Source organism: Anopheles moucheti, chromosome 2 (assembly GCF_943734755.1).
Source record: "Anopheles moucheti chromosome 2, idAnoMoucSN_F20_07, whole genome shotgun sequence".
Classification (NCBI taxonomy): domain Eukaryota; kingdom Metazoa; phylum Arthropoda; class Insecta; order Diptera; family Culicidae; genus Anopheles; species Anopheles moucheti.
In genome coordinates this window covers 97,466,229-97,486,404 of record NC_069140.1, presented here as the reverse complement: position 1 = coordinate 97,486,404, position 20,176 = coordinate 97,466,229, and the positions used below count along the sequence as shown (strand labels likewise).

General features: G+C 47.4%; 2 protein-coding genes across 4 annotated transcripts in view; both read right to left on the bottom strand.

Annotated features, from left to right (window-relative positions):
* Positions 1 to 1,585: 1,585 nt before the first annotated feature.
* LOC128310840 (U1 small nuclear ribonucleoprotein A) lies at positions 1,586 to 2,815 on the bottom strand. The gene has a single exon (XM_053047573.1). The coding sequence runs from the start codon at positions 2,733 to 2,735 to the stop codon at positions 2,085 to 2,087; it is 651 nt and encodes a 216-aa protein (XP_052903533.1). The 5' UTR covers positions 2,736 to 2,815; the 3' UTR covers positions 1,586 to 2,084.
* A 513-nt stretch (positions 2,816 to 3,328) lies between these two features.
* Positions 3,329 to 20,176, bottom strand: part of LOC128296871 (putative uncharacterized protein DDB_G0277255) — a 38,142-nt gene continuing 21,294 nt past the window's right edge. Inside the window, exons 3-7 of one of the 3 annotated variants that reach the window (XM_053032384.1) lie at positions 6,517 to 8,731; positions 6,070 to 6,426; positions 4,815 to 5,588; positions 4,528 to 4,740; positions 3,329 to 4,464 (exon numbers count right to left, since the gene is read on the bottom strand). In XM_053032384.1, coding sequence (XP_052888344.1) covers positions 4,423 to 4,464; positions 4,528 to 4,740; positions 4,815 to 5,588; positions 6,070 to 6,426; positions 6,517 to 8,731 — 3,601 coding nt within the window. In that variant the 3' untranslated portion in view covers positions 3,329 to 4,422. The remainder of the gene's footprint in view (positions 4,465 to 4,527; positions 4,741 to 4,814; positions 5,589 to 6,069; positions 6,427 to 6,516; positions 8,732 to 20,176) is intronic. The other 2 variants (XM_053032385.1, XM_053032386.1) reach the window with 2 other exon arrangements.

Below are 20,176 nucleotides of genomic sequence, written 5' to 3'. Positions count from 1 at the left end.
GTCAGGATGTGTTTCGGCATTTATGCTTCCATTTCGACAAGATGTACTTCATTTATCCACCTTGTGATGCTTTGTGATGCTTTTAAATGTTTGCATGACCGTGCAGGAAAACTTCTACCAACGCAGGCGAATATTTGTTCGGGAGTTGCTTTCTTGTTTCTTCATATGTCAGCGCTTCTTCTTATCTTATGTTGTATAAAAAAACGTTATTTTTCACAAACTTTGTGATAATTATATCGCAACAATTCTTGCTCAAATTAGAACCAAAATAACAGCTGATTATCTCAGTTGTCCATACACACGCTACACATAGCCACACAGGGGGATCGTACCGAAGAGCAAACAGTTTCTCTCGCCTGAGTAAAATGTGGATATTATCTCAGTTGTCCATACACACGCTACACATAGCCACACACGGCGATCGTATTGCTCGCATGGTGTGAGCGAGATCGGCTGCCGATGCTAAATCCGAGCTCACTATCGCGCGAATGAGAGAGGGGATTTTTCACCTTGAAGCGATGCAGGGTTGGCGTCGTCTGTATTGAAAAGTCGTACTCGTGTTGTTTTGGTCGGGAAAAGCAAAGCTATGCTATGATATGCGTTGACAAGTTCGGTAGAGCTATCGAGTGACCATCAAATGTTGTTGCTGCCAAAGATAACTTGCTGAACGAGTAAATTATATGAGATATCAAAAGAGCCAAAAAACATCACGCTGAACATGTCAAAAAAGTCCCCAAAACCCCTGCAATATTATCCAACGTAGTGGAAACTCTTCTCTCACGCGCTATGATAAGACGCGAGAGCGGCTCAGCTATATGCACGCTGCCGGGACATACATGTTACCTCTTGTTTTGGATGCTCTCTTGGTGTCGCAAATCTGAAAACGGCTGGTTTTGTATGGAATTTCGTAGCAGCCGACGGAAAGTTTGGGCGAGGATGCCGTTTCACCCACCCTCTTTGCCCTAGCGATCGCTCTCGCGGGTTTGATAGTGTGCAATGCAATACGGATGGGCAAATTTATGCCACGCCTAGTTTACACTAGCGATCGCTCTCACGGGTTTGATAGTGTGCAATGCAATAAGGATGGGCAAATTTATTCCACGCTGTCACATCTTGAAAAACATGCTCTCCTGGTATCGGAAATCTGGAAACAGCTGGTTTGTATGGAATTTCGAAACAGTCGCCGGATCGTTTAAAAATTAAAACAAAAGTGATGGATGCGGCGCTCCTGGATGGCGTTTGGAACGATTGCGGAGCAACGAAGCGAAGTGAGTGAAAATTGCAAAAAAAACATTTCTTTCTTCACAGAAGTCACACATAACATCTTGTTTATGTTACGGAAATTCGTGTTTTAATTCACTTCAACTAGAAATTATTTAAATAACACAAAAACGCTACATAATCTTTAGAAATGTATCCATATTTGTACAATGTTCATAAACATAAATTCGTTTTTATTCAGTTAGTTCAGCTATATTACTTTAGTCCGATTAGTCATTAGTCATTAGCGCAATATAGCAGAGATTTGTGAGCATTATGAAGATTAGTTTTTCTAGGTCCGCTAACCGTTGAGTACATGGTGTTGATTTGGCCAGGTCACCAATCGGATCCCTTATATCTAGCCAATGGTGCCCCGTTTTCTCGCGCTGATCGAATCGTTGACCACCTCTCATCACATGCCCCAGTCGTCGTACTCTTCCGACCGTTGGCTACACTCAGGAACAACTCAGTTAGAGTTCGTGGTTCATTCGACGATAGGCCGCACAGGACGAGACTACATGACTATCTGTAAATAGAATAAGTTATACCCCAACATTCCCACAACACATTTCATACCCACGAGCAGTGATCTAAACGGACAATAAAACACAATCGATTTTGTTCCGGGTTACATACTAAGCAATCACCAAACCGACAATACCATGATATAGCGGAAGTGCAATGCTTAATGCATGGTTTATTGTAAGCAGTTCAGTTCAAGTTCAATTGTACATTATAAAATTTACCTGTGGCTGCATCGACATCCGATGATCCACTGGTGTAATAAAATAAGATCAACCAGAGAGGCTAAATACGGAGAGGATTTACTTCTTCGCAAACGATATCTTCATGGCGTGGGTCGGTGTAATCTTAAATCCTTGCAGAGCTTCTCGTGCCGCACCACTCTGCAATTCCGTCGCAAACTCCACGAACGCAATGTCGTGCCGGTTCGGAACCAAACGAACCTCCTTGAAACCCGGGAACTGATTGAACAACATTGACAGCATCATCTCATTCGTTTCTTCCGGCAAGTTCGTAAGGAACAAGATTTGATTCGGCGGCTGCTCGGCGGTGGCCGAATTGTTTGTCGCACCCACTTCACCGGCACTTTTCAATTTCTTCGCCTTCTTGTCCTCCGTCTGCACCGGTTTCGGTTGCCGCACGCGTTTCGGCCGCTCCTGGAAGGTTCCCTTCAGCTTCGCAATCATATCGCTGTCGGTTTTAGCATAGTTGATGCGCATCGGTTTGTCGTAAAACGGGAAACCTTGCATCGTACGCATCGCATTCGTTGCGCTGGAGATTTCCTTAAAGATGATAAACGCTTGGCCGCGCATTTTCAGCGTTTTGTACGCGACGATATCTAGTATTTGGCCGAACTGGGAGAATATAGCGTAGAGCGACTTCTTCAGCTCCTCCTTATTGATCTTCTCGTTCAGGTTGTTGATGTAGATTGTGTAGTTTGGTCGGATATCCATTTTGATCGCAAGTACCGCACTAAAATACAGTAATTTTCTGTAAATTTGCTTTCCTGCTAAAATGTGCCGCTTCACGAAAGGACGCTAATATTTTTTCTGCTTCGGATGCACACTGTCACATTTGACATTCAATAAATCGAACATCGAGTTGAAGTTTACAGCACTGGGTTGAGCACCGCAACGATGCACATGCGCGTAAGAACAGACAATTGATAACCATTTGAAAAAAGGAAGACGGTAAAGAGTATCTTTTTAAATATAATTTGTAGTGCTTTATTTGGCTTTCTCGTTTCCACATTGTTTTGCCACAGTATTGACGTACTCAAACCGACCCATTCCGTTTGCATGCATCTACAGACAGATACAGGTTCGTAACATAATTACAAAGACATACTCTTTGAATCATGACTTTCTTCATCTGGAAAATTATTATTACATTACTTCGTCGCGAAGACTAGGGAACCGATGGTACTTTTTCTGTTGAGAACTTTCACTTTGTTCAAACATAGCAAGATAGTAACTGTCGACCCATCGAGATTTGGCGTAGAATATGTTTATTCAATCGCCATAACTCGAGTGAACCTTATAACTGTATGACGCACAGAATAATTACAAATTCCCTTTTTACTTGTCGCCAACTATCATTCCACTTGTCGCATGTATTTGCCTTCATTCCATCTTGATAGTTCTTGCACGCTACGCGACAGGGTTAGGATAAATTTGATACGCATTTTAGGAAAGAATATTATGCTACAAATAGTTCACCGTTACGTTTCGCTTACATTTGTCCAATAAATTAGCGTGTATGTAATGCTGTTTAACACGTGTTTGCAACAGCTTTCTAAGAACGTGGAACCATCGCAAGCGGTCATACATGGTAAAAAGACACACTTGCCAGCTTTCCTCATCGTCCTTTTTGTAATGAAATTCTACATACAATCTACATGATACAGCTTGGCTAATTATGAAAAGCATTTATATATGTAAGAAATTCATGTACTTCCAATCAATTTAAGTAAAACGAAAACTACAACTTAAAACCGGAAGCTAGACACTTGCGCGTCTGTGCAGTGGTGTAAGAGTGAAAAATGCGCATCTTTCTAATTTGTATGTATCACAACACTGTAAATCAATGTTTCCCTTGGTAGAATAAACGAGTGCATTACATTCCTTTCTGCACCAGGTCCGTGGCACGCATTCTATGTACACATTGGTGCCATTTTGGGTAGCATAATTTGCAATCGAAGGAATAATTATTGCATTAATAATGAACTTCGGAACTGCTCAATGCATGCTTAAATGACGACACTGTAACAAAGACCCCAATATCATATGTTCCCCAAAAGTACGCTCTTGTGTCGCGTAATGTTTCCTCTGCCTATTATTCCCGCCCGAGTGTTTGATAGTTACTCACTCAGACGCGCACAAAGGGCTCAGGATAATCAAAGGGCAAAAATAACCACTTCTTGCATTTCTAATACATACGGCAGCCCGTTTTATACGTTCTGTACAATGAACATTGCGCATCATCTAATGTTGTGTATGTGTATGATTTAAGTTGAACATCAACTCTGCTTTAAACTCTAAACCTAAATAAGAAAAATAGTTAAACGTTTGTTGGAGCTGTATGGTGAACTCGGACCATATTGGATTTAAACCATGATGGGACCGACCATCACAAGCGAACCTAACCGCTGCAAACTTCCGAATGATCATCCCAAGCGTTAACCTGAAATTAAAACGATATCGATATTAACGAGCTCGATGAGTAACAAATGGATGTCTTCATTACCTGACACGCTCGGCTACAGTACCACTGATTGCCACAGCCCGCACACACGAACTTGGCTTCCTGTTTCTTGCAGCCCTGACATTGTGGCACTTCGTTCTCGTTTATTTCGGCCCCGCGACGTTTGCCACCGTGCAGTACACTAGAATCCCTTTGGCCCATGTCGTCTCCTTCATCGATTACCAACCGATCGGCACTGTCATCTGCTTCATCGTCCTGCAGGTGAGTAAATATTTTAGTAAAACGAACTCTCTTGTCCATTTCACTGCAAAGACACAAGATCTACTTACCAAATTGTACAGTTGCTGCTCACGAAGCCTTTGCTGCGTTTGTTGCTGCTGTTGCTGCGAAAGTAGTTGGTAATTGGGCCCTCCCAGGCGTGTGATAGATATTTCACTGCTGTTCTTCGATAGGTTCAATCCACCAGTGAGGCTGTTGTTCTGTAGGTTAGCCAGTGCACCGGATGTTACCGTTGAGGACGACTGCGAATTCATCCGTTCCGGTACGGTAAGCAATCGGGCTAGCGTTGGCGAGAAGGTATTGAAGTTCCCGACAGCCGCAGCTACTGCTGCAGACGCTGCTTGGCCCGGCCGGTTGGACGATTTGGTAAGAATTCCATGCAGCAGCGAGTTGGTGCTGCTGTTAACCGCGCTCAGATTCGCACCGATCAGTGAACCGTTACCGTATGACACATTGCCACCCAGCATGTCCGAATGCGCCGTTGAATTCGGCACCGGATGGAGTGTCACCTCGGGCAGGGAGGCCTTTGACAGCAAGGACGATTGTGGTTGATGAAGGCTGCCAGCCTGGTGGTGCGTCTGGTGATGCTGCTGCGGGGACTGCTGCGGAGACGAGACGGTGTTAGTGGCACCGGAAGTGGCATTGTTGGACAGTAGCTGCAGGTTCGACAGCAAGCTCTGCTCATTCTGGCTCATCTTGGCAAACTGGGCAAGCACATCCTTAAAGAACTGCTGATTGCTGTTGGCCGCACCGGATGCGGACATCAGCGACGACAGCAGGTTCGAGTTGCTTTGGCTCGAATCGTTGCTGGAGGGACGCGACGTCTGTGAAGGCGAAGAACGCGGAAAATAAAGGGCATGGTAAGAAGAGAAAGATTTGCCAATGGGTCGCGCCATTGAAAACCAGAACCAGAGCGTGGAGTGATTACAACAACATGGTGTTATTGTGCAACATTAGATGACAAGATGTGTAATTTTAAAACCGTCCAAAGTATAGTTAGATGTAGAAATTATTTATAATTTCTTCAGAAATTTTCAGAAAGTGCAATCATCGATCACTATCAATGATCGAGAAATTTACTTTTCTTAAAACAATGCGGTTGTTAGTGATCGTGCGAATGAGGTTAGTAGTTATATGCTTATAGACATTACCCGTTCCGAAAAGTATTAGGTGTGCTTGTATTATGTACCAGTTTGCCAAAGATGAGTCGGAATGTACGTTGTGCGTTGTCTGATCCAACATTGTTCCATTCTTCCACCAATGAAAACACCGATTAACCTAATGCAACATAAACATAATACATACCTCGGCAGCTGCCAATAGTTCCGATATACGAGTCGACACGCTAGCCGACGAGTTGGAACGCACATTTCCATCGCACGGCGATTTTCCACCTGACAGCGCGGTCAAACTAATGGCACCACCTTCCCCAAACGATCCGATACTGTTTCCCGCGGACGTGCCATTGTTGCTGGCACTGTTGCCGCCCACATTCTTCAACCGTCGGCCGCGCCGCGGTACATTCTCCGGATGCTTCTGCCGGTAGTCCGCTATAATACTGCTCACGTCCTTACGCATACCCTGTCGACCGATTTGGAGCTGCTGTTGGTTTGCCGCATGCGAGTTCGACCCACCGGGATTATGATGGCCGTTCAGTAGCCCCTGCGATGTAATACCGGCAAGTAGGTTAGTATTAGCAAACAGTGCAGCCTGCAGCTGCGCTTGAATCATTGCATCTAAACTGCCACCTACCGTGCTGTTCGAATTGTTCGATCCGCTAGCACTACCAGACGACCCCGTCAAACCGGCCGACATGGCCAGATTGTTCAGGATCTGCTGATGGTTGCTGAGAATCGGTTTGGAAAAGATCTGCCGATGGATCTGTTCCGCCGTGGACCGCTCCTTCTCCATCTCGGCCGCATTCATGCTGGCACGCGCTTTCATAATCATGGATGTCGTATTTGGCAGTGGTACCATTGTGACGGCATTGTTGCTGCTATTGAACTGCGACACGAAGCTGTTAGTATCCTTCGCGTTACGCGCTTTGCTGGAAGTGTTCCCGCTAGTGTGGACGCAGTTGCTGCTACTGCGTCGGTTAGAGATCCGAGAGTGGTTACCGAAATGGCTACCTTGTTTATCGCCACCGTTCGTGGCACTGTTGCCGCCGCTGCTGTTCGATGCATTAAAACCGTAGTGCATCGAGTTCGTCACGGAAGCAGGACGAATTTCGACCTCCGGCGGGGGTGTTGGTGGACGCGGACCAACGGAGGATGATCGGCCACTCTGCTGGTGGTGATGCTGACTGCTTAGGTTCGACGAATCGAGGTGGCTGAACACCGACACCTCACCCAGCTGGGTGCCCATAATACCGATCACGTGCTTACGGCGGTTTAACCGCAACAGAATCTCCTCCTTTACCTTCTTCAGATGTAACAAATTGTTCCACTTGACCTCCGTCTCACGGATCATATCGTTCAGATCCTCGATTTCTTTCACCAGCGTATCCGTGTGATTCTGAATCTCGTCTACCGAGGTGTTTTGGGTCGTTTCGATATAGTCATTCACGACCCGTTCGTGTGTTGGATAGGTCGCTTCCACTTCGAGCTTTAGCTTCTTCGCTGGTTCAATTGATTCTTCAGAGTCAGCACCGGCGCTGGCCTGTCGATCCGCCTCGATCTCCACGGATCGTCTACGTTTCCGATTGGTGGATGTTGATGTATCCGATTGTACTACTTTCTGTGCTGAATGTGCACTGTCGCCGTCACCGCGAGCCTCAGAAGATTTCTGTTTGGACAAATTTTGTGCTTCATTTACAACGCTCGCTTGTTCATGTTCTTGCTTTACCTCCAATGAAGAGCAAGCCTCTTCCTGCTCTTCAAGATCCAACCGCTTCTGTTGGCCTTTTTTCTGATTGGTAACGGGTGTGGATGTCACTACCGTTTTATCGTGCATATCCACGCGTGGTTCTTTCGATGGTCCTGTCGAGATACGATCGCCTGGGTGCGTCTCAGACGATGACGATTCTTCACCCTTCTCCTTCGAAGGTTCGCTGGTAGATGTTAAGTCAATGGCACTTTCCACGTTCTTCTCCTTCGAGATCGAGATCGATGAGCTCTTTTCGACGGGTGGATCAACGTCCATCTGGAATGTAAGATCTTCGTTGAACTCTTTCTCGTGCTGCTTTTCCTCATCACCTTCACTGCCCGTATGATCCATAAAATCGTCAATCCCTGCCATTACATCATCTGCCGTCGGCTCGCTATTGGCCCTGGGAGAACAAATGGCTTCCGTTTGGCTATTTGGTTCTACAGTATTAGTAGTGTTGCTTTCCTGCTTATCTAAACCAACCGAACTAGAATCAGTTTCCTTAGCAGACGATGCATCTTTAGCAACCTCACTAGCCTTGGCCGTCGTGTCGGTCGTGCTTTCATCCGTGGCTTTGCCCTTCTGTTCAGCAGCTTCCGTACTGGCGGAACTGTTTACCGTTGGCGTAATTGCAGTCACCGATTTCTTTGCCGACGTTGAAGACGACAGCACCGAAACGGCATCATCGCTCGAATCGGCAATCTTCTCCGACACCTCGACCGCCGTTGCCGTCGGCATCTTGTCGTCCGAATGGGATGAGGTCGTGCTGGAGATAATGTTGGTAGGCTTTGCAGCCGCTTCCGCTGCGTCTGCCGCCGTATCACTAGCTGGGTGTTTTGGCTGTACCTTCGAATCTCCTTGCTCACCGCCCGCAGTAATTCCGGTATCTTTGGTTTCGTTTTGCTTGTCCGCCGGAGTGATTGAAGCGGCAACGTAGCTGGTTTTCTCCTGCGCTTTGAGAAGTATTTCCCCGAGCCCTGACTGTTTGGGCGTGGCGAACACAGAATGTAAATCGGTCGATAGTTGCGTTACTTTACAATCCGAAGACACCGCTCGCGCATCATCATTGTCTTCCATAACGTGCATGCTTCGCCTGTTTAATCTAAAAGTAGTAGAATGAAAAACGGGGAAAGAAATTGTAATTAGTTTTGGACATTCGATATATTAGTGTTGATATATGCAGATCCAAGTTCTGGAAACAGCTAATTCTATCATCTAATAACTCCTTCATCTATATCGACCTCATTTTTACGTAACCCATTGCCCCTGTGACATTAATCAACTGTAGCAGCTGATGAACGACCTGTGTCGTTGCAGATATCCATTAAACGCCACCCCTTTTTCAGCTCCCGAAGGCTCTTTCGTTTAGACCGCCTGATGATGGAAACCAATCAGGCGGGCCCCATCCTTTGATCTGCGCGCGACGTTGCATACTTCCCGATCAAGCCCGATCCTCCTCGAAGGCGGCACAGTATCGCGACTGACATGGATTGGTTGATTAGATTGCGGTGACGGTCGGACGGTGTGCAACTGCACTACAGAAATGTTACACAAGGACATTTTGATTAACATAAAAACGCACCACACTTGACGCATCGCAAACCGCACGATCGTACCAGCCAGCAGTGTTGGAATGCATCCGTACGCGGAGGAACACCAGCAGATTGATTTGAATACTGTTGCGAAGAGCACTACCCGAACATGCTCGCCAGAGCATCCGCGTGGGAAATCTAGAAATCTCGAAGGTCTTGGGCTCTGCGAGGAACACATCGACGGGCTTACATCACACGCAGGCACCTTCACGCGCTAGGTACAGCACCGTGTACTGACCTTCGGGTGTAACTGCTTGCAACAACATTTCACGGGGTTATGGCTGTTTTCAGAACACCCCCAAAACCTCGCCTCAACGCAGCAACCCAATAGGGTTTATGTGTTGCGCCGAGTTGACACACTTTCGGGAATATGATCGTGCCTCGCCGTCCGTTCAACTTTACGACCTACAGACGGAGCTCCAGCCGTCTACTTGTGGAGCCGGTCGGTCGGACGGCCAATAAACCATGCACCATTTATATCCCCCTGACCTCGTTCTCGGTGTGGAGCGGTATGGGAGTATTCTTGAAGAATTCTCTTGGAGTACATTCTAAACTTGCGCGGCTTATGCAAGTCGATGGTTGTATGTTTCCACCGAAGATCAAGAGAGCTGAGGCACTTCACCCAGCCTCGTTGAACATGGTTTATAACCTGACAAACTCAACCGATTGGATTGGACGAGGTCACATGGTAATGCTGTTGAGTTCGGCTTCCTCTCTACCTTTCGAGTAGCGTACCCACTGCATTGTTCAACCTTGAGATGTACTTTTCCATCTCATCTAAATCCGTCCCTGCGGACATAGTGCACATAGTCTACTATTAATCGAGCTTAGTGGGAACAGCAAATGTGGACTACGAAATTCAACTTCTTGGAACTCTCTTAAGCAGTGCCAGACATTGTCGACACATTTTCTGTGATCATCGTACTTGATCGTTGTGCAGCTAATTCTAGCTCACACTTGCTGCAAGTTGCTGCAGGCTCCCTACGTAACTCCCCTGCGCCACATCACCACCGCGAAAGCCCAAGGTCCCACCAAAGCGCTCTCAAGGGTTCCGCGCCAATTGAAGCGAAACTCCCAAGAACGGGCATTCGATTAGACAGGTTGTTGGCGCGGCGGTTGAAGGCGATCGTATTACCAACGGTGCGCGGCCGGCCCTGGAAACTGTGCGCATACGGTCTCCACACACCATGGCAGCAGCAGGGCACATGCCCATAATCTCCAGCACGCTACCACTACCGATCCGTTCAGGGAGGTGCACAAAGGAAGATGCTGGCCCGGTACAGTCGGGCCTGTGTTAAAGCCAACTTCCGATCCGATGAAGTCATGCGTCGACAGATTTTCACCACCAGATGACAGTTTGTGCGGTGGTGCGGTGGGGCTCTGGCTAGTGGCGCCGCAAGTCCGTGGCATTTGACGTTTCGCAGGCCGTATATGCTCTGTAGCACACACAGAGGGAGAGATTGTGCTTGCACACAGCACACCACAGAAATGCCCCACGGTAGCCTCGACATAGAGCGCAATCTAAGCACCACGGCGAAGGTTATCGAGTCAGCAGCGCGCACAGAAGGTTTGCACGATGATGTGGGCATTTGGGGAGGGACCGGTGGGGTGGTGTCGGGCGATCGGTTTGTGCGGTTTGGTTCGACTCACCGGTAATTGTTATTGCCAGCTATGATCATGTCTCGAGATGCAGAGTGTAATTGGTGTGGCCTTTACATGGTAGCCTACTAGCGCCAACAAAAACAAGAACATATCTGCTGTCTACTAGGTGATATGGAATTTTCTTCATCGACGTTAAGTTCTGATGCTTTCCCATGCAGAATTTACAGGCCACCCGAGAGGTTCGCGCTAGAGAGCATCCGAATTTCCAGTTGGACACGAACCGAAACGTGCACGAGACCCTACCTTCACGAGTTCCACGAGTACCACACTGATAAGAAACTTTGTGGGAATAGGGGAAGGTAGCGGCGGTTTATGTTGATCAGCGGAAAGGACAAACAAAGATATTTCTTCATTCAATCGAATGTTTGACTGGGCGTGCTTTCTTGGGGACGTCTGGGGATGGCTTCAGGGCCGTGTTGTTTGAAGAGCAGGTTTCGGGGCACGTAAAGAACGAGCAGATACGGCACGATTCGTACACCCCAAACAGGGCGAAACATTATCTCTCTCCAGAACGGAAGAAGGAAGAATTCGTCAACACGTTTGAAGCTCCCCTGACGTCTGAATGAATGCGTTTTTTGAAGGACACTGGTCGCGATTCGGGGGGGGAAGATCTGCAAAATGACAATAGCGAGCGAAACGTTCGTGCCAGAAACGTATCATCATTACCATATCCGCTGCTGACCTCAATGAGTCATGGAATGCAACCGCGAAAGTTGTTGTTACGCATTGATGGCAGTTTGATGCGTACCGTTCGTCTTCCGGCGATGGACAGAATAATGCAGCGGCGGTTTGTACGTTTTTGCGTGTTTGTCAGCAGAAAACTCGAAGTGGGGGAGAGCGAGCCACACCACACGATCCAGTCGGGCTGTGTCAAGGTTATGTACATAAAATCGTGCTGGGTTGACGTTTCTCACATTGCATATTATTGTCGCTATTGTTCGAGGGTACTACGATCTCCGTCAAATATCTATCGCGTGATGGTGCGACGATCGGTAATCGGTAACGCTGATCGAAGTTTGTAACAGCAAAATGTGGATAAACGTCACGGGATGTCCATGGATAGAGGAGTCTGCGGATATTCAACTGGTGTTTCGATTTAATGACAAAATTGATAATATGATCACGTAAATAAATAAATAAAAATCTCACAATGCACCGCATTGATCTGCACCTTCGGCGGACGGTTGGGGTCCATGTTTGCGTGGGGATGACTCTACCCAGTGTGCAGACACATCTGCTTCGGCAAACAAAACTACACTTGGCGAAGGCCATCCAATTTCGAACCTTTCCAAGCCAACCCGGTAGAAAGTGCACCACCGCCGCCGCGATGATCCATAACAATCGTGGACATGGAAGATCTTGCCGATCCGCGCAAGGATTTCTTATGGCAGAGGAGGGTTGGAAACGGCTCACACCAACCACCGAACGGAAGCCGTCGTCTCAAGGTTGTGCAAGCCTACTGGGGTGGCCTACTTTAGCGCTGGTGCGCACTTGAAGGACTAGAGCAGACCTTAGAAGTGGCGCTGCATGGCCATCGACCACGTTTCTACCACTGTGCCGCCACGCGGAGGTGGAGGTCAGAGGCCAGTTAACCCTCTTGAAAGCACACCACCGTTGCCCTTCTCGCGGGGTGGCGATCTCAATACGGCGATTCCCTCCATTAGAACAATCACTCGGTGTCGGTGTAGGTGTACGACGCGTTGACCTCATCGATCATCAATACTGTGTGTCCATCGTCCATTCGTAGCATAAGCACTCGCCACTATTGTAGTGAGCACCCGCAGACTGCCGCAACAACCCAATTTACCAGCACCCACTCATAACCACCAGGTCCAGGAAGGGGGGGGATATGTTGAAGCCCTTCTCGCATAGTGGAGGTGGGAGGAGAGGGCCTTCTGATTCGTTCACAGCAACCTCAACTAGCCCAAGTGGTTCATTGAACGTCACGGCAGCGTCAGCAGCTGTCCGTCCCGTCAAGCGCGGTTCACATGCAGACACGACTGCATATGCGCTCTCGATCCATGCACCACATGCTACCCTCTCGCAGCACTCGCAACACAGGTAACGGTACGGAGAGGGTTGTCGCGCGGTTGTGGCCTTAATTTGGCTTTGATTGGTAGAAGGTCGCCACTTTCCGGCTAACCGGTTGCCCGGCCTGCTGCCGTTGCTGGGTCAGTCGGCACAACTGGACACGGGGTCACGGGTGCTGTCGGGTCGGAGAACGCACAAGGCACAAAACTGCACTTGCACCACCGGTACCGACCATGTGTTGACGCTCGGGCAGTACCCATATCTCCCGGTACCGTAGCCGCGAAGGGCGAAGAAAAGAAGCACAACACCCACCGCCAACTATTGGCAAACAATTGTGTCACCCTCCCCAATCGGCAATGGTCTATTTCGAATGCGAGGCCTCTACCGTTATTTTTTACTTTTCGCACAGGAAGCGAACCAAAGCTCTGTTCTATTACCGGCTAGCGAGAGCCGAACCGATTTACTTCTGCCAAAACGGGGACAAAAGTTTACGGGAGCAGATGATCGGATCGATTTTTGTTTGTTTGTCCGACGACGTCGAGTTTAAAATTATTCACCTAAATTTGAACGTTTCGGGGTACGTTTGTGTGGCCTCCTGTCAAACTGAGGGTACCCTTCATACCAACCACAGAGGCGATGGAAGTGGCCCATGATTGCAGTCTCATTGGAAATTAAGATCAGCTGCGCGAGAACAACGGCCACACACCGCACCCCATATATTCTAATGGTATTCCAGCATGCTCGCCAGTAACTGGCACAACGTACTCCAGTTGAACTTTTCCACTTCTTGCAGCGCAAATGGCCGACAAAAATACGAAGTGATTATCTATTTGATGGTGAGAGATGGTGGCGATAGGCAGTATTGTTACGGTCCTGTTGGAATAGAGCAATTCATTACGTAACTCAACTGTGTCTCTCCGATTCTTCTTTAAAGGTTTTAATGTTCAAAAAATAATCCAAATTTGAGTCTAACAAATTATCAACACATTATTATGAATTAATAAATTTCCGAATCGTATGTTCCAAAGTCCCTTTGAGACTTCAGAAACACTTGATTACTTGTTCAACAAATTTTATATACATTAATATAAATAATAAAAAGTAGCATTTCTTCAATTTTGACGATCATTTTATGTAACAACTAACTAATTAAATAATTTATTTATTGTTCGTCTGTGTGTTTGTCATTTGGACTATTATAAATAAATCATAACAACAAAAAACCAAACCCTAATCTTATATAAGAAAAATTACAGTAAACAGTAGGAACTGGTGAGTACACAAAGTAAGGACAATAGAACAAAAGACAAAAAAGAGAACTGGATTAGGAACAACGCAGAGGAAGGAAAAAAAGAGACATAAGAGAGTTAGTAATGAGAAACAATCGGGATGACAGATGAGAGCGGAAAAAAGCAAATAACTTAAGCAAATAAAACAAATAACTTTAATATCCTTTGTAACGATTTCAATTAGAGTCGTGAAAGATCACAACGATCTTGTTATCTGCCCAAACAAAAAATCAATTGATAACCCGTCTCTACTACGTCTACCAGAACAGTGAAGAAGTCGGGGGAATTTTTATCAACTTTACCATCTGAAAACGAGTGCGTACCACCGCTAAATCAATTATTTATGATTTACCATGCCCGCTCGTACCATTCTTCTATCCCCCATTCCGTTTGACCCCGTTTCGGTGCAAATTGATTCCATTCCGCACAACCGATGCACATGCAGCTGCTGTATCCCACACTGCGGCACCGACCACATGCGGAAACACACGCGGCGAACGAATAACACGACCACCATCATCTCCACACTGCTACTGCCGGTGGTAAAAACGTCGTCGGGGGTAATTAAAATTTATACCTTTTCGACAACTGGTTCCCGGGAGGAATGTGTGTTTGCCTCCACACCCCCACACGGGGGACGACATGGAGACGACACTAAAACCATGTCTTTAAAGCCATCCGCGGCGGCATTTGAAATCTTTGCAAACCGCGCCACCTCTACAGTGTCAATCGCCCGCACTCACACAAAGGCACCATGCGTCTCCATCGAAACCGGATATCATTCGGCGTAAGGGAGGGGGGAAGGGGGATGGTTTTGCACGTGTATCCACCGGAGGCCATTCTTGCCTGTGGTGTTGTTGTGCATTGCTCAAGTCGATCGTGTCTCCAGGCTCCCCGAGGGTTTTGCCAATTACACCGACAGTTGATGCACGTAACCTTGAAAGTAATACATCTTCCTTAACCTATGCACCGCACCTGTGCGATAGCGAGTTAGAAGCGAGTGCACTGGAGCTAAGCTCAAGAAAAAGAAAAGTGCAATCGTGTAGATTACATAGTGCTCTTACTCAAAATAAAGGGAGTTAGGAAGAGTGCATAGAATAAATTCTCATTCTTCATTATTTACTTCTAAAGATTGGCGTTGTAGCGGTTAAACTCCAGCAACTAGAAATATAAACGTAACGGACTGTCAGTCAAACAAAAATTTGACAGTAGAGTGACAGATGGAAATAAAAGAGAAAAAACGAGTGGCGACACAGCGACATCAGCCACAGAGTATCGCATTAGAGTTGTCTGGAGTTTTCAAACAACAAGTATTTTCCATAAGACACCTTGGAGTTATACTTGGAGTTCTACTGCAACTGAAGTTATCATTTCCGGGAAGTTTCTTCGTACTTAATCTTGCGTGATGGAACAAAAATCTCGTTCAACTTGGCACAGGCACGATGGTAACCACTGCACTAACCACCCCGCGCGCCTTTGTTACTATTGCCGCTGCCACTACCAACCCCTACCCCATCAGGGAGATGCCTCGCATAGTTCAACCGGACACCACGTGAGATGCTGGTAGATTGCGAAGGGAAGCAGTTTGCGATAGAGAGAACTCGTTCTAACCATTTGCTATGACGATAATGCATTCTTCAAGAGGAAAGAACACGTTCCTCCGCCGCCCTGCGGGGGCTCATCTTGTGTGAGAATAGTGTTCGCCTCTCTCCTCGCCTTCCCCGCAACCCGTTTGTGGTGCCACCTTCGTGTGGGGCTTCGAGGTTGCGGTCGTGTTGAGAAATGCACAGGAAAAACCTCCCTTTCGCTTGGCTCCACACCATTGTTGTACCAAGTGAGACCATGTATTGTTTTGTTTTTTTCGCGATATGATATCGAGTTAAGATAACCGCATGCAAACATCTCCCCGCTGAATTGAAGCTTATTAGATGGGAGAGAGAGAGAGAGAAAAGACCCATCTAATCCCATCTAATCTAGATGCGTGCGGGAAGGTTTCGATGAAGAAGAGGCTCAAGATTTTCTCCTACCGGAATGGAAGCTGAGTGATCGAGCCTTGATCGCATCGAGGTTAGAACTCATCTCGTACAACCTAACGCTGTTTATGGACTTTGCGGAAGGGTTTTTCTATGTGTTCTTACGCTTTCCCTCTCGCTCTCTCTCTATCTCTCTCTCTCTCTCTCTCCAGCAGGTGTTAGAGCCCAATGGGTGTTACATAAAAACGGCGAGGCCACGACACGGAACTCGACCCCTCGAGCAGCGAGATGCAGCTCTGGCCCTGAAGGCAACGTGTATATGTCTGATGCTTCTCGGTAGAAATAATCGTCATGCAGCCAATAAAAAAAACCCACACATACACGCGCAAGCCAATCGCTCTGGAACTGGAAAGGCAATCGCGAAAGAGAGCAACGTGCCGAGTTTAGAGATGGCGGCTATCGCCATTTGCTGCATATACAAAAAAAAACCCGCAACCAAGGGTACGCATTAGAATAAGGTTATGGCACGGGTGCGCTAAAAGGGTAGAAGATACAAATCGAACATTAACCATCAACCGATCCAGCGCACACCTTTTCTCTTCCAAGGCACGTGCCCTTTTAAAGGTGCTTTGAATAATGCATACTGGGGACGAGAGAGACGATGAGAATGGTGCAGGGGTTAAAATAGCATCTTCTAATTCTGGCTGGAGCAAACAAAAGCAAAACAAAAAAAAAGGCACTGGCCGTAGTAGGGGCCAGTGTGTAATCGTGTATCCCCCTTCAACAACAAGTACAGCCACTACTACTGGGTTTCCCACACAAGATGCTTAGATGCCGGCTGGAAGTTACGCGCAGTACGGAATGTGCGCACTCTTAACGGCCATTGTTTTCGCGTGCAACTCCCTTATCAATATCAGCAGATCAGCCACAATCGCGTACGAACGTGTGGCGGAATTACATGTACATTGTGGAGCACCGAGTGCAATTGGTGGGCAATCGTCTTGTTCGGGCATCGTGTAACTGACGCCATCTTGCCATTGAACTTCTAAGACGCGTCTAAGTAATCTGTGAGAGAAAAATGAGAGCCCAGCCAATTGAGGGGAGGGGAAATTCCGGGTCCGGGAGCATTACGGAACCCTCAACCGAACCGACTTCATAGCTGCTTAACTGCTCCGATTGATAGTGGCACTGACGACATTATAAGGAAGTCGATTGCGACTTACCGTGGCCAATTCATTAACTCCAAATCAAGATTGCGTAAACTACGGAATTTACAGCAAAGTGAAAGGAAGATCACAATGTGATGTAAATGGCGCAGTGATGCTTATCCGCATCACTGTAAACCGATCGTTCTGGAGATGAAAGCTCGAAGATCGATCGTTCGTGGACCAATCAGCGGTGCGCAATTAGCTACAGGTGCAGCAGCTAAGCTTTAGATGCGTTATCTAACATGCAAACCGTTTCGCTGGAATTAAGATATACGACCACAGAGCGGTGAGAGAACGTTATTATCGGTCATCTTAATGCCTTTTTACTACGTTGGCTACAAAAGAGACCGCGCATAGAGCGTTTACCATTATCCATCACGAATATTACTGTCCCTCCCCGTAGGTTAACACAGCACCACGCCGTGGGGAATCGCGGTTGCCATGCCGATCCTAACAAGTAATACGCAAAATACCTATTCCCGTCCATTTTACGATCCAACGATACTCCCCCGATCGCTCGAAGGGAGTTGGAAGTCAAGGCAGTTTAGTTAAACCGATAAAACAACACCGATCGTGCCATCGAAACGGGCTCTGGGGGTTAGTGGATGTTTTTCCGGACGACTTTGCACAGGCGCATCGACGACACAACAGCAAAAGTTTGCAACGCCCGATCTTGATTTGCACTGTTTTAGCGATGAGTCAGACGTGCGCAAACTCAAATGAACTAAGCATCTGAAGCGATAAATAGCTCCATGTTCCCGATACGTAACGAAACAGTTCGGAGTTCGATGCTCTCTAAACTAAACCCTACTCGAACGCGGGGGTACGGCACAGATTTAGATAAGCCGGTAGTATGGAGCTGACTGATCGGTCGGGGGCGGTGGGATGGATTTGAAGCGATGCTGATTCGAGAGCGTGCGCCCATCAACGGGCAACATATACCACACTTGGCAACAGTTTGTGCGCTCGCGGTCCCGATCGCATAAACAAAACCCCCGGGGGCAGAGGACCGCTGCAGAAAAAAGGGCTTGTGTGTGATGAACACAGCTGGTGGGCGCAGGCAGTTCATTTGCCCCACTTAAAACTCATTGAACGGCTGTGCCGCGTTTGCCTGGCTGGCGTCACTGTTTTGGCACGGCCCAAGACCCAAAGACCTACAAGAATATCGGGCGGATCGGGTTCGAGGCACGTTCGTCGGTCGTTGAAATGAATTGGTCTTATTCATAGCTACCGTCACCCGGTCGTAACTCAACCGGCACCGTATGACTGCCATATTGCGTGTCGAATTGAGGTTAGGCCCAGTACTGTAAGGAGGCAGAAGTTGAAGAATTCAAATGCAAAAAAAAACACGGAAAATCATACGTTTGCACACACATGTGCGGCTCCATGTGGTGGTCTTCGCGAAACGGGATTTAATGTAAAAAGAGCAAGTATAAACACAAATTGTTGGGTTTGACATATTTCTTAAAATGATGCAATTAAGCTTTTTCACATCATCTGCTTATGGTTCAGAATTCTTAAACTTAAACCAATGAATTGTTAACAGTTTTGCTTCCCAACCTAATTATAAAGAATGACCAGAGCTGTTGTCTATTGGTTTCCGCTTTTTCCGCCAGAGGGCATCAACAACTACTAAATTACTAAGCACGGATTGCCTTCAACCAGTAATTAGGGAACTAACCATCACCGCAAACAAAATAACCTTATGTATGCAAATACAGAATGAAACTGCACTAAACCGATAGCTACTGTGCGTGCGACTAACCCACTCAGCGCGGTATATGCAAACTAAAAGCGAGGAAGACTCGATCTTCCGATCGCGATGATATTGCGTCTCTTTGCGAGCGTGCGCAAAGGCTGGCTGGGTTCAGGTCCGGTAAGATTTCGTAATGCAGCTTGCATTTCCTTCCTACTACACCGGCTGTCCGTCTCCTTCTCCAGAGATTGGGGATTGTTTTGTCTATTCTTGGTGATGTCTTGCTTCCTCCTTCTCGTGCTTTACATCTGGCAACACTGGCGGAGAGCATGAAGAGACGGCTTTTGCTAACGAACCACCCACTAACACCGCGAGTACACCGAGCACGGTCGGAAATAGGTCACTCTGTGAGGTACTATCCATGCACCTCCATCTCGCGTTACATTCTGTACCTGCTCGCGATCAACCCGCTACGACAAGAATCAGTACACCTTCCCCTCTCCCGGTGTGACGGCGGCTTTGACTAATGACAGGTAACAACAAACGACGACAGACTTGGACACTGGACTTGAAACCGTCCCTCCACCTCCACCGAACTTCAAGGTTTTATTTTTCCCCGTTTTTACTCCCCACCCAGCCCAGGGGACCGCATCTTCTCCGCCACCGTTCCGATCGCTCGCAGCAAACGTTCAGCTCAAGGTCGCTGCACAAGTACTTACGTAATGCAATGCGGCATCATGAACTAACCATCGAACACGCCGGGCAAAGGGGACCTTCGGCGCGCGATGGTCACGAGGCCTCCAGTGGTGGATGGTGTTTGACTCGCGCTCGCTCGTCACCCTTACCCGGCGTGTGCACCCGCAAATCTCGATGCCTCCCATCTGCACCATAAAATACATTCATTTCTGTCGGTCAAGCGGTCGGTCCCAACTTGTCGTCCCGAACACCCACCCCACTCGGAAGGGACGGTGGACGGTGCTCATGGGGAAACCTAAACAGGGTTCTAAAAGGGGACAGCAGAGCAGAGGGGTTAGTGTGAAACAGAGGAGAAGGAACAAAAAAAAACAATTGCTTGCACACACAAAGCAAGAAACGC

Coding starts and splice junctions, on each gene's coding strand:
- LOC128310840 (XM_053047573.1), bottom strand. CDS start 2,735: ATGGATATCCGACCAAACTACACAATCTACATCAACAACCTGAACGAG.